The sequence below is a fragment of the Aulostomus chinensis genome, chromosome 18 (assembly GCF_037954235.1).
Source record: "Aulostomus chinensis isolate RoL2024-O1b breed Wild chromosome 18, RoL_Achi_v1.0, whole genome shotgun sequence".
Lineage (NCBI taxonomy): Eukaryota > Metazoa > Chordata > Actinopteri > Syngnathiformes > Aulostomidae > Aulostomus > Aulostomus chinensis.
Genome location: NC_141337.1, coordinates 9000014 through 9024461, shown reverse-complemented (window position 1 = coordinate 9024461; position 24448 = coordinate 9000014). Strand labels below are relative to the sequence as shown.

Here is a 24448-nt window from a genome sequence, read left to right as displayed (position 1 = left end):
AAGTAGACATCACAAATGATTAAGATTCTGTTAGGACAGTTAGAAAAAGATCATGTGGCAGTAAACCTCAGGCGTACAAATGCAGGCAGACACTCACAAGCCTATTTTTTTATGACTTTGTACTATAAAACCATATGATAATCCATAAAATCCTTTGAGTTTAGTGCAATCCAGGCTAGAGGGAAAGGGTGTGTGTGTGTGTGTGTGTGTGTGTGTGTGTGTGTGTGTGTGTGTGTGTGTGTGTGTGTGTGTGTGTGTGTGTGTGTGTGTGTGTGGAAGGGGGGGGGGGGCGCTTGGAGAGGGACCGTGGTGACGTGCAGGGCCTGCAGGGCGGTGTTCTCAGGCGGAGAAAAAGTCTGACTGGGGTGTGAGAGCCACATCTGGAATAGTAGCTACAGAGAGAGTCGAGGAGAGAGAGAGAGAGGAGCAGCAGCAGAGAACCTCGATCGGTGTTACTTTCCCAATCTCAGCACCCCCTTTTTTTCAACGGAAACACTCCTCGTCTTGCTTTACCTTTTCTTTTTTTGTAAGTTGGATTAATGTTTTTGGGAACTTTTTTTTTTTTTTTGTCTTTGTGTTTCAGTAAAGAATGTTTGATTTCGCTTTGACAACAGGACTTCAACCTCTGGATTGGATTAATTTAAAACTTGAAAATAAGTTTGTGAATCATATGTTGGCGCTTTTCTAACCGACATTTGTTTTAAAAGGAGTAAGAAAGTGAAATAGAAATTAACACATGGCGGCGTTACGCTGGAATGTTTTCCCTGCTGATGGTTTCCAGCAGCATTCATTTGACTAGACGTGTTGGGGATTTTTTTTCTTTGTCATTCAGATGAACTTCTTTACTTTTCTTTGTAAACACGCATTTCCTCAGTATGTGATGCCGTCAAAATCACATTTTATCTGTAAATGGATCTTTATGCTGAGCTTCGACGTAGTTTCACACCAACTTTGAGCGCCGTTTCGTCCCACTAGGAAGAAAATGTGGTTATTTCCTTCTTTCTGTCTACGTTTGTAAGCGGATACTTTCACACTGAAGTAAACACTGCGGTCGGGGTGGTACAGGAGTGAGGAAATGTCGCCATCTGGCGGCCAGTTGAGTGTGATAGTCAAATATAGCCATGCTTTTTGATGGGACTCATGTGGTTTTGTCTTTTCTGTTTTTGTTTCTTTATTTCTCTCAGGTAGTTCTCCTTCTAGATATACTTGAAAATGCTGCTCATCCTGCTTGGAGTGCTCATCTTGCACTTGATCATTCTCATTCTTCTCATTGTATCAACAGCAGCCAGCGTAAGTAGGAAGTTTTCCCTCTTTACCTGGCTCCAGACGCAGGTTGCAATGATAGTGCTGCTTTACCGTCTTTGCCATCGCGCCCCTCTGTGCATTTTAATAACTCTCTTGTGTTTCCCAGGCCTGGTCTGTAAGTGGAGATATGAGCACAGATCTATGGTACAAGTGCATGACAACTAATGGAGGCTACCACTGCAGGCAGGCCAGCAATGAAGGTGTGTCTGCATTCCTGATAAATATAATATAACCGTGAAAAATGCATCAATAATCACTTTATTTCCTGTGCGTTTGTTGTTGTTGTTGTTTTGTTTTCTAGATTGGATCCAGGCGGTGCAGGCCCTCATGATCCTCTCCTTGCTCTTCTGTTTCTTCTCCCTCATTGCATTTGTGTATCAACTCTTCCGCCTGGTCAAGGGCGGACGTTTCTTCTTCACCGCCATCTTCCAGATTTTGGCGAGTGAGTATGACCTCATGACAAGTGGATGAAGGGTCACACCCTCGAACAGATGTGTTTGTGTAATGAAGTCACCCTCCTCACGCCTTTTTTTTCTCCCCCTTGTCATCTCTAGGTCTGTTTGTGATGTGCGGTGCCATCATCTACACTGTGATGTGTCCGGATGACGATCCAGGGGCACAGTTTGGTTACGCCTACGTTCTGGCCTGGGTTGCTTTCCCGCTCAGTCTCATCAGTGGCCTCATTTACATCGTCCTGAGGAAGAAAGAATGAGAGAAGGAGCAGAGGAGAAAAGAAGAGGAGGAGGGGAGAGGGGGGTAGTAAGAGGACCCCTCACGACAACATCGCACTGTGCCTACTGCCCACAGACCACAGACTGACATCGCAACAGTACAACAAAAGTGCATGTGTCACTAACAGTTGTAAACACGTGAAAAACAAAGATGACTTCTGGAGATATTGAATGCTGTACATCAGTATCATGTGACTCCTCACATGCTGAAAAAAAAACCTCACACCTGATGGCTGAAGTGTCACTACACATTGCCTGTCGTAACAGTCACACGTGAAACGCACACATTTGTTCCTGCACAGTCTTTTGTGAGTTGCCAATTGCAAGAATTGAAGTCAGGAGTAAAGCGTTACACAGTCACCAGGCTTCGTTTCTTGTCTGTCAGACCAACTTGAGGGTTGAAATGATCCCAAAGCGTGCAAGAACAAATTTGTGCATTTAAAAGAAAAAGAATAAAAAAAACCATGTCGTACAAGGACTCTTTAAGTGTGTCTAGAACTGATTTACTGACATATAACTTTTGTTGCAGGCCGGCACCCAAATTCCACAAATACATCATGTGTGATAACAATGAAATCCTGCCTTACTTACAGTACGAAGGTGTACATAGTGTCTGTGGTTTTTAGACATATTTATAACATTTTTACATACATGTTGTATATAGTGTTGTCAAGTTAACATTGTCATGCTCATTGATAGAGTTTTGTCTCTCTCACAAATCATGCAGCTGTGCCAAAGAAATGCTTCAACAGCCTAAATATCAAGCTTTTTTGTATTGTTTTTGTCTTTCTCTTTTTTTGAGTGTTAAATGCTTTGAGTAATGTGCCTTAACACAGAATTTAATGTTCTTCCTGAAGGATATGAGGAAAAAAAACCATCCGAAATTATATTAAAAAAAATAAATAACAACGGGGAAAATGAAGTATTTTCTTTCTCCTGAATTATTATACTTGATATCCCAAAATAAAAATGTTGCATTTTGTAACCTAGTTTTGAGGAAATGGTGCTTTGTTATCTACTATCATTGAAGTGTATAGCCTTCTTTGTCTTTGTGTATCTTCTTTGCAAGTGTGTCATGTCCTGTGATTAATTTTCTTTGTACAAACCCAAGTTTTTTTTTAGTTTTTGTGTCTTTTTTTGTCAGTATTTCTTCTAAATAAACCTTCACTTGTTTAAAACTTAAGCGGCTCACTCTCTTCTGGGTCACATGACTGTATATTTATACCAATCACTGAGAAGTTTTCACGTCACACAGGGGCTTGTTGACCTGATATTTCTTGTTCTGTATTCTTACTCTGAACATATACCAGGTCCCATGTTTATTTATTAAATGCAGAAGCTAGAAAATGAAATATGCAAAATCAGCCCTTTTAGTAGCATGTATCTACCACTGGGTGGAGCTGTGGTTCATTGAACACACCCTGGAGAAGTCATCAACCCAAAGACTGAACACTGAACATCCTCCTGAGGACAACACGTATGTTGGTGAAATATTCTAAAAACATGGGTCATATTTTGACACATTTTTAGAGAAAAAGTTTAACTAGTTAGTCATAGTGGTAGTAGTAGACAATGGATGGATGGATAATATAAGGAATATAATATTATAATAATAGGTATCTTTGTGTTATTGTGCATTTTGCGCATATGTATCAAAAATAAAGTTATGAGCCTGTTTTGAAACTGTAATGAACATAAAATGAAAATCGGAAGTAAAAGTGCATCAAAATAAACACTGAGGTAAAGTACTGAAACCTGAAAACTCTCCTGAAGTACCATAACATAGTACTTGTAATTTAATAATTCCCACCTCTGCCATTTGGCCACAGTTTTGGGAGATGCTTATCCTCTCCTGATGTTGGAAACTTGGCTCCTTGTACAGACATATTGCAGTATAAACCCAAACATAAATTGTGGGTTTGGAAAATTATCTCAAGAGCATTTCTGGGAAGACATGGAGATACAAATAAATCAGACCAGACAGATTATTAAGTTCCCGTGATTTTGTCCCGTTCAGATTGATGATTTTGAAATCTGATGGCAGTATAAAACTCTGGATTATATGCTGCTAAATGATGTTATGACAAGAATTTATTCCATAGGTCCAAGTTTATACCTTATCCTTTAAATTGTGTTTTGATAAAGCTGCTACACGTGGAGAATGTTTAAAGAGTCTTTCGTGTATAACTCCACTAGGTGGCGACTGCGACACACTTTTCTAATTCATTTCCTCCATTTGAGAATTCTTTTAGTTCCACAAATGTAAACCAAAACTCTGTGTTATTATGTGAAATATATGTAGCATCTTAATGTTTCTCTCATACTGAGGAAAAAAAAGACACATTTCTGTCCAAGCACACAATAGTACTGTAACGCGACACTAATCTTCTCTGACGTTCACACTCAAAAGTTGACACCACCGTGGATTATTGAAAGAGGATTCTGCCTTTGATCAAAAGAAGTTTAGATATGTTGTACTTCACATCAGAAACTAAATGTATGAATTTCAGTTTGGAAAGTGCGCATAGCTGAAGAAAATGATGTTTAATGGCACAGCAACTGCTGAGCTGTCCGTCACAGAGTTTAACCGGATAAAAACACATGTTCGGTCAATGATGTGCACGACCACGCTCTAAGGTGCAAATTAGTACACAAGCTAGCCAACACCATCACCACCAGCACACAAGCGTGCACACGTGCACACACACACACACACACACACACACACACACACACACACACACACACAAACAACACTCCCTGTACACCTGTGTGCAGGTGGAAGGTTGTGTGGTATTCTTATTCTTCATCAGTCCAGACACCAAAGCTTGAGAAGTCAGTGTTGCTGTGGAAAAGTCCCAGAGCACACAGATAACATACTGAGGATGTCAAGAAAACTCCAGAGGTCCATAATAGCCTCACGGCTCCGTTTCAATGTGGTTAACCTTAAGGGTTATTTATCACTGGGAGGGTCACTGGGGGGCACTTAGTATTTACTGCAGGACGTGCAGAATGGAGGAAAGAAGGCTGAGAGGAAGCCACCTTCATCACCATTGACTGGGTGCTTACTTTGGTGGCTGTATACATACATCAACACTGTTTAACGACTTGATACAGACCAGGATATTTGGCTGTAATGTATGACTCTCCATTGCATTAAACTGTGGCAAAGCAGCTAAGGACATTTAGCTGTTTCTTGGTAACCCAGGAACGCATTAGGATCTATAAGTCTCTGGTAATGGTCATGAAAGAGTGTATACAATGGACCGCAGCCAGCTGATGGGCTCCCTGAATAGGACATGTGAGGACTTCAGAGATGGCTAAAGCACCTCCTCTCTTTTTCTCTTTAGATTTGTTGCCTTTTTATGCGGGGTGTCTGTCTCCCGGAACAAACCCCGGAGCCTTCAGATGTAGCTAAACGATAGAGAAAATGGGCAAGCCCAGTTTATTCAAAGCTGATTTCATCACGCCCATAAATCTCAGAGAAATCAAAGCCCATCCTATACCCGCCCCTCTCTACTCTCTTTGTCTTGCTAATACACATTAGAGTGCGGCTGGCTGCCCACTTTGACGGCAGCTCTGACAGGATCTGGGCAAAGTTGCAGATGTGGAACCTGAAGGCACCTTTGACCCATGACCCCTGCAGTTAAATCCTGTCACTTGTGTCTTCTTCAGACCCCTGCCATGCACTGGCATCTCCTTACAATGTCTTAGGGAAACTTGAAGATGGAGGATGGAGATGAGACAGAGGAGGAGGAGCAACAGCTGTTTATCATATTCATACAAAAATAGTAGAACCCTAAAAAACTCATATGCATCTGCAACCTTTCACACATTAACTCACAAACACACACATCCCGCTGTAATTATGAGTAAAATCAAAAGAAAACACTGACTTCACCACCGAAAACTTCGGAGGTAAAACAGAGCGTTTTAAAATTGTGCAAAACTGCCACATAATCTGAGTGAAGCTTCTGATTAAAATTTAAAAGGCAAAGACACAGTGTACTCTCTCATCCCATGTGACCCTAAATAATATTAGATTTATAACACTGTCCTGTAATTTGAGACTTAATTGAAACAGTGCAGCATTAATAATTTAACTCCAGCGGCAAGATTCAAGCTCTCATAACTGTTGAGTGAGAAAAGAGTGCACACGAACACACGCAGACACACACACACACACACACGCAAACACACACACGCACACACACACATATCTATGTAAATATCAAGGATGAATTTGGGAAGAGGGGCTAACATTTGGTGCATCAGTATGGTGTTTCCTCTCTACGTTTTTGTGGATGTTCGTCCTTCTGTCGCAGACACCTCACACGTTTGAGAAGCTGTGTGGCCACCAGCCAGCAACAGAGACCTTCTGATCCAGCACCGGTGGCAAACAAAGGTTTTTATACTGGTGTGAGGAGGCTACCGAGGCAGCGTTTAATTATACAACAGTTGAGTTGGTGAGTGCCTTGTCGCTCTCTGGTGTTTCAGGCCTGAGCAGAGCTCCTCCAAATTAGAGAGTAGTGTGACAGTGCCGAGACGCATCACTGTGGCAGAACCAGGAAAAGCAGTTACACGGCTTGTGGATCCATTCATGGGCTTCAAATACGCTTCCCACATTTGAGATGAAAATATGCAGATAATTTGTGAGAGCGTGCACATACAAGCACATGGAAATAATTAAAGTGAAACAGACGTGATTTGAAAACATGATACAGTTGAGTGAAAAAAAGGGGGGGGGGGACTCTTTGCGCACAAATAAAGGAGTCATCATCACAAACATGCAGACATTCAATTAAATCATTTCAACCATGAGTATAAGATTTGTCTTTGTTATGACACAAGTTTCTTATTGAGGCAATTGCTCAATGGAGCACAGTGAGGCAGATTCAGAGTGATGGTGCAGAGAGTCCCTCTACCTCCTGCATTAGTGTCTATTAGCAGTTAGTGCTGTCTGATGTACCATTCTATAAAAATGCAATAGAATCAGATAAAAGGAACACCAACTTTTTGGGAAATTCATTTATTTGCTATCCTCCCCAGAGCTGGTAACATTTTTTTCTATGCGTGCATCAGGGAGCCGAAACACAGAAGCGGCTACTGAGCTTAGCAGACAGGGACGTGTTAGCAAACCTCAGTCAGAAGTCATTCAGCAGTTAAGACTGAGTCATTCTGTCTGACTAAGTCAGCCATGATTAGTAAAAGCAGTTGCTCTAGTCATCACTAGGCCAAAGTTACAATAAAACTCTGAGGTGTTTCAGGAAAACACAGTGCCTCGCTATTCTGTGAGGAAATGTTGCATTTATTGTGCAACACTGTCCGTATTTCACAACTTCAAGTTGACATTAAAAAACTTCAGATTCACAAAGTGTGCTCACTTATGTGTTAAAACATGGAAGTTACTTAACCATTCCAAAAAAAAAAACCAAAACCCTAATCCCTAATCCATTCCCCTGACAAGTTAAACTGCATGATTATCTGCAGTCGCGTCTTGGACTGGTCACAACCAAAGGCCACTCTGACATGTACATTCATTTATATGTAGGCATGCTTATATTTGGTTTGAGTGTAGATCTCCTTGCACACTCTCATCCGTCATTAAGTTAAACAGGTCTGTTGGTGGATGTGATATCTGTCAGCCGATCAAATGAAGGATGGTGGTCGTGGCCCGATCTGGGGGTCAAACTGAAGTAGCTGTGTTATTTCAACCTCACTGACCCTGGCCAGTGGCCCCGGTCTCCCTAGTGGATTTAGAGTGGATGGAAGGTCCAGATCGCCTTCGCTTTAGGTGTTAGGAGTGAATGTCTTTGTTTGTCTTCCCAGTCTGGATGTCCTTCTCTGAAGACAAATGACCCCAGTCCTGGTGGCCACTGGGGTGATAAAAGCTAGAATTACACCTTTGGCAAACACTACTCAAAGTTCAGGAAAATGTAGGTGAGACTGTTGCTTTTATATAAGCACACACACACACACACACACACACACACACACACACACACACACACACCACACACACACTTAGGTCCACCTACATACAGGTAAGCTCGATAGTTAGTTCCCTGACTCCAGCTATCTGCTCTAACAGACTGTCACAGTCTATGCTAGGATACGTCTCTTATCTCTCAGACTCTGTGGACATTCATTGGCTTGCTTCCTCTGCAGTACCATTCTCTGGATCGCCTGCACAGCCTCTGATTGGAAGTAAATGACCCCCCATCCCAATTCATCATTTCTAGATCACTCCCAGCCAGGTTAAGTTTGCACCAATTAATCCTCATGTATCATCATCAAAAATGTCCAAGGACAAAGTATCTTGCTCCAAGACGGAGCCAAGGTTGTTGTGAGCTGTTGCTATGCTACAGCTGGATATCAGCTAATGGCCAGGTTTACTCATGGCAGTAAGGCCACCCAGTGAGCTACAAGCTTTGTTATTGTATATTTCAACTACTTTCATCATTTTAAGGGATTGAAAGAGACTATGACGCAATGATTCACCTGGTGTAACAGCTGAAAAGGCTTCTTTTTCTAACTTAATGCCTGAGAATGTTTGTTTCACAGAAGGCTCTGGGAAGTATTGAATGGAAATAGTTTGGAAAAGGGAAGAAACTTAAAAAAAAAAAATTTGGTAGTTGGTGAGATGAAATATTCTCCAGTTGTGCTATAACAGAGGCTATGGCAGCATCTATGCTAAACTCTTCAGGTCCTGCTAGTTTTGTTTTGTTGCATTTGCAGTTACACCTGAACCACTCCTGCATTTACTATAAAGATCTGCCGTTGGATGCAAATGTCTAACATGAGGCATGATGCCATAGTGTCAAAAAATCAGCAACTACACCAAGCGTTTTATTTTTTAATTTTGTTTTTTGCAAAATGTGTCCATAGTTTGATGAAATCATTAGCCAAGAGATGTTCCATTTATAAAGTTGGCTTTTCGCATGTGTAAGTAAAAATCTAAGCCCTAAAGAGTGTTCATGTAATGGAGAGGGGACAACGTGGGCAGCATAAAACCCCTTTTATAGTCAAGCATAAAGAAGTGCATCAACACCAAGGGAGCCCGGTTGTGAACAGCCAGTCTAAATCTCGTTACTCCCTAGTTCAGAGAGAGAGAGAGAGAGAGAGAGAGAGAGAGAGAGAGCGACCTGTCCAGACAGGGTTAACAGGTTCCCCTAAAGTGCAAATATTGACTGCGCCCTCCATCATCTCATCTAATGACCACGTCTGATCACGTTGCCTAAAAAGTTGCCATCTCTTACTTCTGCAATGTGCAAATGCAAACCAGTCTCGATATATTAACCCACTTTGTCAATGATTAGCGAAGCGTCTCTCAGCATATGAAGGGCAGCATGTATGATTAGAGAAGAAAAGCCTCAGAAGAAGAAATTTCCCTGAGAGGTGTGTAACAAAATCTTTTGCAATTAAATCTTTTCAGAAGATAATGATCTTACAATGGCCGAGGAAGAATATTATTCAGTTATCTGAATAATGACATCCAAATTTAAACAACGTTATCACCACATTATTGTGAAAAATTTGTACGATATATGAGATCCAGGCGATTGAAAAAGTGTGACAGAAAGTTATTCCATGATCCACCGCACAATTCGAGAAATCATGAAAACCTCCTATGTCTAAGCCTCCATCTTTGGAAAATAAGACATTTTCTGCTTGTTTCAAAATAACTGAGGCATTCCAGGTCTATTCATACACAAAGACACACGCACGCACACAAACACTCACACCTCAAAGTGCCTCTTATCCTATTCCTCGTTGATGGTGCCAAGCTGAGAAACTGCCCCAGGCCCACACAAGGCTGTGAACCCTATAAATGTGTTTCGAAAAAAGAAAAAAAAAAGGTCTGAGTCGCTGAGTGAATTGTGGTTAAGCGAGAAAACACTTAAACACTTAGACGATTCTCAACAAAACATGCTTCTCCCTGAAAAACAGCCCCACCCTCTCCACAGCTGGCACGTTATCTCATAAATGTCCGGTAATACCCCCAACGTCTACGAGGAAATCGCTCATCAGGTGATTCTCTCTGTTCCTAAACTATCATTTTTCATAAAACCACACGAGTACAATCGAAAATTATATTTGAAAATAAATAAAATACGAAGAAAAGCAAGAAATGTTCATTCCGACTTGACTAAAATCCCCACCTTCTCCCCAGCTCTCACTTTTTATTGTTGAGCATGTGATATTAAAAGTAAGCCAGTCTGTGTTTGACATTCTTTTATTAGTAGGATTTGGCAGTTAAAGTGCCTGACTTCTCACCAGTGTTTCTAGTTCGTCTTTACGTCTATTTGTTTTTATATACGCCTGCTAGCATCGTGTCTGTTACTTTGGTTTACTTTGGCGATTGACGCTCCCGTTCAGTGTATTCATGTTTGCTCATATGACACAGAAGCCCCCTGAATGAAGACATTACAAGGTTGAATGACAGAATAAAAATTCTAAGTATAGAGTGATCCAAAAAAAAGTCAATATCTCTGGGTTCTCTATGTATATCTATCAGTGTCTGTACTCAGCTCTATCTGTGATAAATCATGTCAGTAATGTGACTTGAGACACCCAAGAATACATCCATTTGCTGAGTAAAATAACATAGGAGGAACGCACGTGTCAAACATGCAGTCAAAAATAAAAGGTCTGCCTCTCTTGCCATCTCTGACAGAAGTAACAAGCACGTTCACCGCTCCATTGGCACCTCTGGTTTGCATATGTACTGTAAAAAGACTTTTCTGTGGTTGTCAAAGGTGTCAAGACGGCTTTTGACAGCTCACGCCATTGCTGTGCGGAGTTCACCACCTTTTGACTTACGACCAGCTGTGGAGTATAAAATCAACAGCAAAATGTCTGGATCATAAAAAGGCAGGATTCTTGAAAGGAAGGGGCTGAATTAGGGATGTGATTTTTTTTTTTTATTGTTGCTTCATTTTTTTTTTTCTTTTTAAGAAAAACATATTGGAGCAGTTTAAGCTTCATTCAGCTGCAAATCAAAACAGGTTAAAGGTTAACTGTGGGTTATTCACATCTGAAAACCATCTTCAGCCATAAACTTCAACATAAACCAACGATGCATACAATAAAATATTGATGGGCCCACTCATTGCTGTCTGTAATACCACCTTAATAACAAAGGTCCATAGATACTCGGACTGATAGGAGGACCATGCAAGGACAAGACTGTACGTCACATGGTGAGAAGAACTCTGTCCTCTATTTACCAAGCGTACAGCCATCATAAATCTGATCCAGCCATAAAACTCCCATCAACACTTAGAGGCAAACAAACCTCTAACACACCTTTCCTGGCCTTGGTTGGCCTCTTAAGCCTCATGTCTTTGTTATGACTACTAAGGATATAACTCCAGTCAATGTGTTCATTCCATGGCCAGTGTTGGTTGGACAACATCAACTTCATCACATGTCCACAACTGGTTGTCTTCCCTCTTCAACCACTGCAGGCTGAGCGGGTCCAACCCACCCAGGCGAGTTTTGATACTTAGAATGATATTTGGAACGTTCTCTGAGGTTTTTGTTGCTCAAAATGTGTGGAAACTGTTTGAGAGATCGATTAAAAACCTGGATTGCTGAACCAATTAAAAGTATCGCTTTGTTTATGTGGGACAGTCGCTTCCTGGTAAACACTGTCACACCAGAAACAATCCTTCGAAATTAGTTTGTCACATTTGCAGCAAAACCTATTTATTAGTGCAAACCTAACATGTGACATTGCACAGAAATCGAGCGTTAGCGTTAGTTCTGTCAGGTCGTGGTTGTCAAGCGCTATTGGCTTTCCCGTCCATCAATCAAACTGATCAATCAGCTGATCTACAGCTGCTCTGCATCAGCTGATCAAATCCCTCGCTTCTGATTGGCCCCTCTCAACTTAAATGTCACACAGCCTCAACTACCGCTCTGCTAGCTTCTGGCTATGCTGCTCTTCCCGCTGTCATCTGCTGTCATCTGCTGTTATCTGCTGCTATCTGCTATCTGCTGTTATGTGCTATCTGCTGTTGTTATCTGCTGCTGCTATCTGCTATCTGCTGCTATCTGCTGTTATCTGCTGCTATCTGCTATCTGCTGTTATCTGCTGCTGCTATCTGCTGTACAGTTGCTCCTGCTCGCAACTTGCTACCCTCCACCTCCCCAGCTCCACCTTGTCGTGTATACATGGCATAGTTCGTTCCATGTCATGTTGCTGCTCTGTTCACGGGGGTATGTTTGCTCTTTCAGTCTTAAACTGGGAGAACCTTCCCTCACGCTGCTGGTCCCCTGTTTCATGGTGCTCATGAAAAATTATCAGGGGACTCCTCTGAACAGAGCCATACCGCCAATTTGTACTATAATAAACAAATCAAGCTTATTATCATCTCTTGTGTTTCTTGACGTGAATGGACCTGACAGAACTTTCTTTTTATGCTTTAGAAAGCTCTTTCTAGTTTATTTCACTACAGAGGACAGGCAGGGGTTAACATATTTTCATGTAAAATCCACAACTATGTGACAGAAATCCTAGAGATTTTCCAAGGCTGGTATTATGAAACCAATGTTCATCAGGCTAATCTCAGAATTCATTGGCTACGTCTGACGACTTTGCCTCTGGGGGCAAGGTCCGGCACCCAAGGGTACTGATGTAGCTGTCGGAGATGTCCTTGTTTTGTCCGCCTCTCATTGCTTACAGTCTTTTGGGCAACTTTAGATGTTTGCAAGTGGCTGAAAAGTGAAGAATATAAGTGTAATGTTCCAAAAGCAACCTGTTTACACTCAGATAACAGTTTAGAACCACTACAACACCTTTGTTACATCGTAGATGCAACTGAGGCTTGCTCAAATATGATCAGTCAGAGCTACTCAAACGGAAAAGAGAAGCTTCTCTCTTGTCATTTTTTCCCTTTGACTACAGACTCTGTATTTCTATTCAGAATCTGTTCACAGAGATTATCAACAGCTCGACCTTGTACATATCAGACATGAAAAAGATTTGTTACAACGATTCCATCGGATTTTTCCCCCAACACTTCTACACATCTCACACACATTTAACGGTATCACATTTATTTTATAGAGCAGATACACTTAAACCTCTCGAGCTAATACAAGTGGTAGCCACAGCCCCTGGACTTTATATGAATTTGTGTTCGATAATGGAGTAACCGCTGGAGGAGGATGAGGGAAGTGCAGACATTATTCTGCCTTCAGTTTAAATTAAGAAGAGGGTGATGTGCACTTGCTTCCTTTCTTAAGAAGCTTTTTGAAAGCATAATTGCTTTAGACCAAGCTCTTACAACACTGGCCAGATATTGGGCTTTATTTTAGTCTTCATTATTTAGGGAAGGAGAGAGAGAGTGAGCAGAGGAAGAAGGGAGAGAAAGAAAGAAAGAAAAACAAAGAAAGAGAGAAACCCTATGAAAGGAGCAAAAGGCTTCTGAACCCTCGGAGCTGGAGTCATGCTGCGTCTGCGTGGAAGTTTAGTTCTTGATGAGCTAAAAGTGATTTTTCAAAGTTGTAGGGCATGGAGCCATTTTTAATGCTGACAGGTCTTTGATCCTCAGGTGTGTCATGATTTGCTTCAGATTAATGTGGAATTTCATGTGGACATATCCCCCCTCCCATTATCACACACTCATGTATGCACATACACACACTCATCTTTTGCTCTAACTTTGCTTCAACTGACAGACCAAATAAGAGAGATGCCAAGCAGACAAGTCCTTCATAGAACTCCTTCTGTTTTTCCTCCAGGTTACCTTTCACGGAGGACGTAAAAATTAATATGCAAAATGATGGATTGAAGATACTAAAAAAGTGATACATCGCAGTTCAAGCCACGTCATAGATTTTGCTCCATGTTGACTGTTAAAAATATTACATTTCATTTGATTTCATGTAAAATACGTGCTGGCAGAGCCAAGAGGAAATAAAATCAATGTTGTTGTAAAACTTCTTTAACCACAGCAGGCCTCCCTGTAACTCCAACCATGGACTCATTTTAACTCACCGTTCCTGACCTGCAAGTGGCATCCATTACTCTAGCTTTGCAATTTCCAACTGATTGTTCCTGGTCACAGTAATGGCAACAACTTAAATGGTAATACCCCAAAATTCCTTCTTTCAGATTCTGATGCCCTGCTGAGACAGCTGGGAGATTTAATACTGCCAATATACCTCAGGTGGTTGTGCCCACAAGTATAATTTCCCCAAAATGAGGTGTCTGGGTCTCAACGCCATCAGATGGCTCCTTTCGCTGTGACAGGAAAAGAAGCGGTATTAAATACCAGGGTCTCTTCACTGTGCAATGAAGAGGGAGTCACGGAGGAGTGCTTGATCCTGTTCTTTCAGTCACAACCCAAAGCTTTTGAACATACTACCAGTTGGGTTAAAGAGAAATTCTGCGTGTTCCTATCGAAAGGTGACACAAAGCCTCTGTTGCCGCTGTTGTCTAGACTGTACAATGAAAGTTTTTTATTACTGTCACATTGGAATCCTCCAGGCACAACAACTGGATTATGTTGCGATCTTTGTGATGATCACATCACATGCAGGTGCAATTACGTCGATGAGTCACGGCCTGATGAAGCCAAAAATACAGCATCTGCAAGAAAGAATTTCACCATACCAGCCATATTGAAGGATAAAGAATCTTGTCAGCAACCATCCCAGAGATGTGATGTGAGCAAAGAGAGATGAGCAATGTGATGGGAGGCACACATAAGCAGGTCATAATGGACTGGGACTCCAGTTGCCTCCTGCTGATGTGAAGAGGCACTGGGATCGCCTCTTACTGCTGGAGTCCACCTACTCATGGTGCAGATAGTGCTGCTGGGACTTGTGCACCCTCAGAAGTGCCCACATCACCTCACTCTGGAGGTCTCTACTCCAGAGTCACATCAAAACTCACCATATTCAAATCCAAGTAGAAGTCATCACTGGATAGATGATAGTCTCCTATGAGTAACCAAGTCAGGCTCAAATACATGATGTCATTTCCTCCTTGGCAGCAGTACACAGGCGATGCAAAATTTCACCACCTGTCAGCACAGCCCTGGTTGAGAAAGTTACTTGGTTCATGGACAGAAAAAAACAGAGAATGCAAGACTTTGTCACCCCTGCACTTTATTCCAGTCGCAGTCGAGCAATGATGAGCTGAAAGAGGTTGCAAATTGAACAGAAATTCAAAGTCGGCCAGGAGGCAAAAACAAAAACGGATGTGAAGTACTGACAACTTTATTGACATCTTCAGGCAATTTAATAGCTTTTTATGTCAGTCATTTTTAGAGATAACGGGACTTTTTCCACTGTCTTGGTTGAAATTGTTGTATTACAGTATTTGCCAGCATTAGCCTACCAAAAAAGCAGTACATTTATGGGTAGCAGATTTTATAGAAGCATTGGCAAAAGTAAATGGTTAATATTTCCTTACTATCGGGACACAAACATGAGTACGAAATAAGATAAATGACCTTATTGTACGGCTTTTTCTTATTCCAGTGATAATAGTCATTGTATCACTGCAGAAATAATTGAATTAGCCTGCTTGTCTCTCCTAATATAGAGCGAGTTGCTATCCTCTGAGCCATGGGTCACTGCTTTGTGCAAACCAGTGAACCAGAGAGAGACATAAACTGTTTAACTGTGTTAAGTTAATAAGTAGATATAGCAGAGATAATGTCCCGGTACAGTAAATGCAGAGTGACATGAACTAGAAATCGTGTGTGTGTGTGTGTGTGTGTGTGTGTGTGTGTGTGTGTGTGTGCGTGCGTGCGTGCACCAATGAGGACACGAGGTACAATGCAGAACCACCTCCCCAACCCCATATTATCATCCCTCCTACCCTTCCTTGTCTATGTGCTGTCGAAGGTTGCAGCACCAGCCATGAGAGGAGCGCCGGAGCCGGTCAGGGAACAGGAAGTAGCTGGTGGTCGACACTGTAAAACATCTCAGTTTTCGGATGAATCTGTGATTTCTGATCAAACAGCAGCAGCAAGATTAAGCATATTATGTATGTCTTTATGACCTCTGTCAATGAAGTATGTTTTTACGTACATATGTCAGTTTGTTTTTTCCTTCTGTCTGCAGGATTTTACATAAATTAGTTTCACTTGTGGCTAAGAACAAAACCATAAAATTTCAGTACAGATCTGGATCAAGAAGACTCAGGAATTCTTTCTCTTAGCATTGCAAAATTGGGCCCTTTTTTTTGTTTTTTCAACATCTGACATCCCTGGATACATCACATGGAACTTCAAGTATTCAGGCATATTTGTAATACTTGTGGAAATAGAAATGTTTGATTCAGATGCGGATTTTAATAAATGAGTGGGCTGTTGGCCTCAGTGGAGGTTTGCTCTCTGTGAGGACAATTCAATTTTTTATTTTTTTTTGGTACCTGAATCTTTAAATAAAGAATAGAGAAGAAGAGAGGTGCTTCAGACAAGTGTGATTAAGGTGATTCTGCATCGTAAGAGTACACAGTCCACTGCCCGCGCAAGTGGGAATTACATTTGTATTCAAATCTTCTCACAAATCGCAGCTTTTATCCTCATAGTGAAGCAGGAAGTAGTTTGCTCATTATCTTGTGACACATAAAAGAGAATGGAGTGCTAGGTGAGCAAGTTTGACTCTCATAATGGGACACTTTAACCAAAACAATAGCCGGAATTAGAGTCGAAATTACTGACCCCTGATGCACTTTCTGACTGGTAAAAGAGAAAACTTCATCCATAAACATTCACATATATTGGAAGTGTTAGATTGAGATAACCCTTGATGTGTCCGCAGCCTCACCCTCTAAAGCGAGCGTAGCAGCAAGCAGCACCCTCAGCACCGTTGCTGATACAACACTTACTGAAAAGCGAAATAGAAGGAGACACATGAAAGAAAACAACAGCCGTGGTGGAACAAAGACCATTTCTGCCCTCTAGATTAGGTGGATGACCTAGATAAAGTTCTTTCTTGCGGCAAAAGCTGAAATTAATTCAGTTTCTACAACGTCATTCTTGTCCAGACACTCAAGTATTGGCTGAAAACTTTTTTTTTTTTCAAAAAGTAAAGACATTTAGACTCTTTATTGTTTTTCCGAAGATGACGAGTCATCATTCAGAGTGATGCTGATAACAATAAATATGCACAGTTCCGCAGGAGGTGTTAACCTGCTGCAGTCGTGTTTCTGTACGTTGTGAGTGTTGTGAAGCAGCTTCATCGCTCTGAAAGGGAAGAGGAAATAAAAAAAGAGAAGATCAGAGGAGCTTCAGTGGCAGTTTCTCCATATAACTTCAACCAGCTGGTGCACACCCACAGACTGGAAAAACTGGGCTTTAGGGTTCAGCCTTTTGTCTCGCAATGTGACTGAATGGCAGTCATCAAAGAGGGAAAAAAATAAAGCAGTGGAGAGTCAGGTTTAGAATGAATTAGTGGATAATTGCGGAGGGTTTTAGATGTGGAACGATGGAGCGCAGGCATGGTTATAGAGGGGAAGAGGAGGAAGAAGAGTGGGAGGATACCAGGGCAGATTCCTGATAGTTCTTTGGATCCGGGGGAGGCTTGATTTAGGCTACATTCTTTGGCAGCTCCTCTGTTTGGCTAAATTAATAATTAAAGTGTTTCTTTTTTTGAGTGTAGCTGAACCATCATCATGTCTGATGGTCTCTCATATCATCTGACATGTTTTTGAGTTGCTGTCTGTTTTGCGATGGAGCAACAACTTGTGTCAAAACAGCAAATATAATAGCGGCAAAAGAAATAAGAGCTTGTCATCTCAGTAAGTGACAGCACTCTGCGGATACCATGGCAACACAAGGAATTCAGCTCAATCGCGCCCAAAACGAATCAGGACCTTGATGTTCACTGCTTTGCAAATAGAGGATGGATGGGGGAGGGAGATCAAGGATGGAACTGTTTCAGATCAAGAATGGTTCTTAAACTTTTTGAAAGCAAATATGATGGCAAGAGTTGATTCCAGCCACAGTTGGAATCAGTCAACCTGAATCGTCACAGTTTTAAAGTGCAATGAGGCTATTAAAAGTGTTTTTACAGAGCACGAGTGTTATATATCTTTTGTGTCAATTAAAACTTTGTGTTATGAAGATAGCTTTTGTTCCAGAAATAACACTGTAAAGATTATGATTCATTCTTCTCTTTTTGTTATTTTTTATTGAGTCAACACATCCTGACTGATGTCTTATCAGGTGCCAAGGACTTTATTTTATACTTCAATTACAGAAGGTTTTCTCTGTAAAACTATCCATGTATCCATTTTCTACCGCTTCTCCTGTTAAGGGTAGTGTTGGGAAAGGGGGGGGGGGGGGCTGGAGCCTATGCCAGCAGCCTTTGTTCGGGTGAGAGGCAAGGTTCACCCTGGACAGGTCACCAGTCCATCACAGGGCCAACACATAGAGACAGACAACCATTCACACTCACAGTCACACCTACAGTCAATTTAGAGCACAGGTGTCAAACTGATCCAGTAAAGGGCCGTGTGGCTGCAGGTTTTCATTCCAACCGAGGAAAAGCAACACCTGAATCTACTTAAATCAATCAACCTGTGTCCACACAGCTCATTGGTTGGATTGCGTGTTGCTTTTGCTAGGTTGGAATGAAAACCTGCAGCCACACGGCCCTTTACTGGATCAGTTTGACACCCCTGATTCAGAGTATCAATCAGCCTCGTCCCCTCTTGATGTCTTTGGACTGTGGGAGGAAGCTGGAGTACCAGAGAGAACCCACACAGGAACAGGGAGAACATGCAGACTCCACACAGAAAGATCCCATGCTGGAGCTGGGGGCTGGAACCCGGAACCTTCTTGTCATGTGGCGACAGTGCGAACCACTGCACCACCATGCTGCCCTGTAAAAATATCTAGATCCTAAAAATGTTGTCCTAACTGTAATGAGGTCTGGTGATGCGGATCTGTTGTGGGACCTCCCTGTCTTTCAGTGTCCGCACACGGAGAGCCAAAAGCGGGAAGAGCAGCAGAGACGCCCGTAGAACACAGAACAGAATCAAGAGCAATGACAGCAGATGTAACGCTGTTCACAGACAAAGGATGGAAGGGAAGAGTCAGCCGACCGAAGCAACTTAAATAAAGAACTTGACCAATATTTGCCAATAGAGCGCTTGGAAGAGAATAACTTTCATCAGCTGAAGTGGGCTGGCATGGAACAGCTGATCATCAGCTGATGTAGCAGGGTTGTGAGCTGAGTCTGACTTCCTGGCCTGTCAGAACTAACACTCTGCTCAGTTTTGGCTGCAGCAGGCTGTTTTCAGAGATGTCTATTTAAAAAAAAAAAAAAGAGCTGCACATGACCTTTTTTAACCCCAAACTGCAAACAGACACAGCCAGCAACTTACTGGTGAACGTAGAGGAACATTTAATAACTAAGAAGCCAGATAATTCCCTCATGAGTTTGAAAGAGACAGTGGAAAAGAAAAAAATTGGACTTCAAATCATGCAAATGTTGCATGATTTAAAGTCGCTGTTATCAGGTTCATTTGAATGATATTTTTGCACTCCTTGACTAAGACTTTTTGACTAAGCCTGCCAGGGAGCGCAGCACCTGGAACCCCGGTGACGCTAATAACATTTGATTAACAGTTTCTTCTTAATCACACAAGTCGCAAAACAATGTTCACAAAGGAAAAAATCATAATTTTCATTCATGGAAAGATATATGTAGCCCTAAAAATGTTATAGATCATCTCGTTTTCATTTTTTCCCCAAATCATTATTTTCTTGTCCCTGCATTCCCTCACGTTGGCTGCATGTCTGTCATTTGCTCAACATGCTATTTTAGAATCTTGTCTTGCGAAATAAACGCTTAATTGGACTGTCATTCCTTCATTTGTTAGCGATACCTGTGTAGGGGAGCTGCAGCCGATCCCTGTTGACGTTGGGCGAGAGGCATCATGGACAGTTTGCCGGTCAATCACAGGACTGACACACAGGGACACACAACTACTCACACAGAGAAATTTACAGTCTCCAGTTAATCTAATCTGCATGTTTTTAGTCTGTGAGAGGATGTCAGAGGACCAGGAAGAAACCAAAACAGCAAGGAGAACATGCAAACTAAACAGAAAGGCTCCGGCTGACAGATTAGAACCCACAACCTTGGAAGTTTGGGGTTCTCTGCTGGAGCTACTACCTCTGTAACCTGATACGCAGCTGAAGATGGATGGATCAAATATATTGATTTTTTTTGCTTTGCACATCATCTTATCTTGGCAAGAGCAGGATTCTGAGTTGCTGATGGAACTCATGAGAGAATCTGCGTCAGTCTCCTCAAAAATGACTGACACCGTGCCACCCTGACAGTGTGTGACGTTTCAACTTAAGACGCAACACAAAAACACAAATTTATTAGACGACTGTATTGGGTGCTGTTGACCACACCACACTGATATCTTCCAAAAAGCACTAATTAAAACAGAAACAGAAAACAATTCTATTAAGTGATTAGGAATGAATCGAACTGCAACGATAGGATAAAGCACCTGTGAGAGATGAATAAAAAAAAAAGTGTACCAAGGGTAAGATTAAGGTTAGAGCCCATTCAAAATAAACCAAATCAAAAATAATAGTGATAAGAAAATGCATTTATATGGGTGGAGATAAACAGAATCGGGTGGGGAGGCCATCTTGGGAAATTCCCTGCTCCGTTCTGCATTTGCTTCAATTTCTGTTCCGTCCCAGGAGCAGACACTACACGAACCAATTAATTGCAAAATCAGATTAAATTCCCAAAAGCCTTGAAATTATCTCTGTGTGAAATGTTTTCAACTATGCTCAAGACACATATATTATTGTTCTGAGTTCTTTATTTTTTCTTTTTTTTAATATGTCTATTACAAGTCCTTTAATCGCAAAAAAAAAAAAAAAAAAAATCAGCCCTTGTCATCCTGGCCCACCTGGACATGGGGTTGTCTGTGCGGCGGCCGTTAGCAGCAGCAGTTTAAACTATATAGAAGTAATTGTCTGGTGGTGGGACGCAGCTTTCCACAGCTCAGACGCAACTGTGCTTTACAACCCAGATTAGCAGAAGCTAAAAGGGCAAGAATCCTCCTTGCTTGGCCTTTTTGGGGTTGTTGCAGACAGACGACAGACCACGCAACAGACAATCCAGACAGTAATCCCACTGGGGGTTCTGCATATCCCTCATTCCTCACAGTCCAGCTCTTGGATTATGAAGGTGACATTGGTTCATAGAGAGTAGAAGGCTCTCCACACCTCATTACAGAGAAAGCAGGATAAGACTTGAAAACCACTCAGATGTCTGAGCTGGGTGGGGTCACAGACGGTGAACTTACTCACAGTTTATTGCGCGGATTGTCTTGAGGTGGTCAGTAACCCCACCACCACCACCAAAAAAGCTGTTTTTGACAGTGCAGTGATGTCAGATATTCAATTTTGTGCAACAATCTAACAGACAACGAAGTCAGATTTGATTTAGAGTGGAAACGTCATTCTTCCCAATGGAGGCTACTGGGATTTGCAGAGGTTTGGCCTAATGGAGAGCCAAAAGTGGTACCAGGCAGGCGGGCAACGGCAACAAAAAGCACCGTGAGACCACAGAATCAACATTAGCGACAGAGGCGCTTGTGTTAGTTAGAGGCCACCCCCCCACACCCCCCAGTTCTCTAGGGAATCTCTGGTTACAACAGTGGTGCTGATGCAAGTTCCAGTTCTCACAACGTCACATGATATTTCAGAACGATATGTTCCATGTATTTTTAAACTAATACAATTGAGTATATGAGAAAAGAATGTGATGAAATATTCGAAAAAAAGTGAAATGTAACAATCTCATAGGGCAAACTGTTGCCGCTATCAGCTGCTCTGCATCATTTTAATGGGTAAAAGATCCAGAATGTTATGTTTTTGACCTCTGTACAATTGAACTGCAACCAGAGAACCCGGAGTAAACAAAATCTCTTGAGGCACCCTGACAACACTTCCATTAGCTTTCATGATACACACGCTTTAAAAAGACTGACAAGAACATGAAATGAAGCTATAATTATTGAAAGCTAATTAGAGTTAAAGCAATTACTAAATCAAAAAAAGTGTGATTAGAGAAGTCTGATGACTCTTTCCCCATCTGTTTCAGCCCTTAATGAACTAAAAATAAGCCACAGATCAAGAACACGGTGAGCCGCCGCAGCATGGCACGAGTTAGAGACCTGATTGTATCCACAGGTGAACAGTGAATTACAATGATGGACGTTTCAGACGAATGGCTTTGAAAGCGAAAATGTACTTTTAAAGAATGTAATGGGTGCTTAATGTGACTCCTTTTAGCTTTAATGTTCCAGTAAAATTATTTCTGATGCGCCTACATTGTCCTGATGATGTAATCTGTTCATCTGAATATTGATGAATCTCGTTAAGGGATGTAATAACTGTACTTAAATAAAAATCAAGGGTAGTTTTTTTTTTTTTTTTTTTAATACCTGTGTTCTAATTTATCCGACACACCTTTTGTCACAACGGGTGAAAATTGTCTGCCGAATTTCCTCTGATTTCTGAGATTTATAATACAGAGAAATGATAAATTGGACGGGGTTGACACGTTAGAAGAGAAGTTGCAGTCGCAGCACATCTAACTCTGACAGCGGTGAACTCAGCGTGTAGATTTGACCTGACAAGCCCAAGGTGTGGCTTTGTTATTGTTCAGATCAGTGATTAAGTGAAGCATCAGCCATCATCTCAACTTTTAAATTCTAATGTTTTGTTTTATTTGAAGTCTTTTTTTTTTAATCAAGTGGGTCTCACACAGTGCTGAGAAGCACTCTTGGAAGAGGATTTAGATTGGCTTTGTCAGCGCGTGTATGTCAACTCAGATTATTGCTTGCCCTGTTTATCGGATTAGGATTAGAGGTTGGACAATGCAGAGTAAAAGATTCAGAGAAGAGACAATTGTTTTAGAAATCTCTGTAAAAAAACTTTACCTAAAATGTATTATTATTTTATCCTTTTCATTCTGATGTTAACTTGTACTGTACTGAGAAACTATTTAAAGTGGCTTCAGCTGCATCAGGGCTAGTATTTCTGTGACTCATCCATTAACAATGCAGAACATTTGGTGTTCTTAAACTCTAAATCTTCTTTCAATTCTCAGAGAACAACTTGAGTGCATCCCTGACCATTTTCTGAAAAAACCCTCATCGCTAAAATTAAAGCGAAAATCTGTGCAACCTCGTTTCGCTGTCGCATGCTTTCTAAAGTTCACGCAATAACCCCCCTTCTTAATTTTTTTTAGTTAGTTAGTTAGTTTGTTTGTTAGTTAGTTACAGGATTATGCAACAACTACCAGACTGATTTTAATTAAACTTAGAAGCCATTAAATTATAAAGCTGATCCAGATCAACAGACCGAGCCATTAATTTAATTTAATTTTCTTTTACTTTCCTCAACATCGTGCAATAAAAAAACAGATTTAAATACGTTTCTCGAGAAATGTTTCATGGAACTTTGTGGGGAAACGATTGTGAACATCTAAATTGTGAAGGACTTACTTTTGGCCTTGGTGAAGGTGTGAACTCTCCCTCTGGATTGACTTTTTTTTTTTTAACCTTTGTCCGCTTGTACTTCAGTTATTTCTTGTTCAGATTCATCCTGACATTCTCTCCCCTCATCTGTCTTAATTGTTGTAATTGCTGTTGATGTCACATGAAGGCTTAATTCTCCGTTTGAAATGGTGGTTTTACAAAACGAGTTACGACATAAATGAAATCTCGGAATGAGTGACTCAGCCCACAATTAAGTTCAATGTAAAGTGGATAAATGACGAGCAATTCTGTCTCTGCAGGCGTTCGCCATGCATATTTATCTTGTTCTTGCATGACTGACACCTGACAAAGTGAAATGCAAAGACATTTTCAGTGAAAAGGTAATGAGGCTACACCTGATTATACTGCCTGCACCCAATCTCCACATTTCCTTACATCTGTTCTCCAAGCCAAACAGTCGACACTTGTGTGATGTTTTATTTTCTTTCCCTCTGATTCTATTCCCAGTGGTAGCTGCTGAGTTTATGTGTGAAGTTGCTCGATGCTCAGGGCTGCCAGGTGTCTATTTTCCTTGTCTTCCCTACCTTCAAACACAAGCAGCCTCCCTTACAACAGCCTGGAGGGATGTGTGCTAACAGCAATTCCCCAGTTGGGAGTCTAGCAATTACAGCGCTCCTCCTCTATCCCTGTAATTGCAAAGGGAGCTGCTTCCTGAGCGATCAGATTGCTGGCCTGCCACCAGGGAGACTGGATTCATCACCTCTGGAAGCCCCAGGTAAATGAGGGTGTTTTGCCGAAGAGTTAAATAAAGGTTGTCCGTTAATAGAGTGGGGTGATTCATATCTCACTTGAACCGTAACCTTTGCTGCATTGTTAACTGTTAGCCGCATGACGGATG

The 24448-nt window shown here is 41.5% G+C and overlaps 1 protein-coding gene across 2 annotated transcripts; it reads left to right on the top strand.

Moving 5' to 3' along the window:
• Positions 1 to 368: 368 nt before the first annotated feature.
• On the top strand, positions 369 to 3219 carry pmp22a (peripheral myelin protein 22a). 2 transcript variants are annotated; one of them, XM_086184383.1, is made up of 5 exons: positions 369 to 526; positions 1189 to 1290; positions 1412 to 1505; positions 1607 to 1747; positions 1860 to 3219. In XM_086184383.1, exons 2-5 carry the CDS (start codon positions 1213 to 1215, stop codon positions 2015 to 2017), a joined length of 471 nt encoding a protein of 156 aa, XP_086040509.1. In that variant the 5' UTR covers positions 369 to 526; positions 1189 to 1212; the 3' UTR covers positions 2018 to 3219. The 2 variants fall into 2 exon arrangements, with proteins under 2 accessions (XP_086040509.1, XP_086040508.1); XM_086184382.1 differs by having other exon boundaries at positions 370 to 526; positions 1185 to 1290.
• Positions 3220 to 24448: the final 21229 nt, after the last annotated feature.

Excerpts from the sequence above, each read along its gene's own strand:
- pmp22a (XM_086184383.1), top strand. The coding sequence starts at position 1,213 with ATGCTGCTCATCCTGCTTGGAGTGCTCATCTTGCACTTGATCATTCTC. Across the intron at positions 1,291-1,411 it reads TTGTATCAACAGCAGCCAGC|GCCTGGTCTGTAAGTGGAGA; the intron begins GTAAGTAGGAAG and ends TGTGTTTCCCAG. Across the intron at positions 1,748-1,859 it reads CATCTTCCAGATTTTGGCGA|GTCTGTTTGTGATGTGCGGT; the intron begins GTGAGTATGACC and ends TGTCATCTCTAG.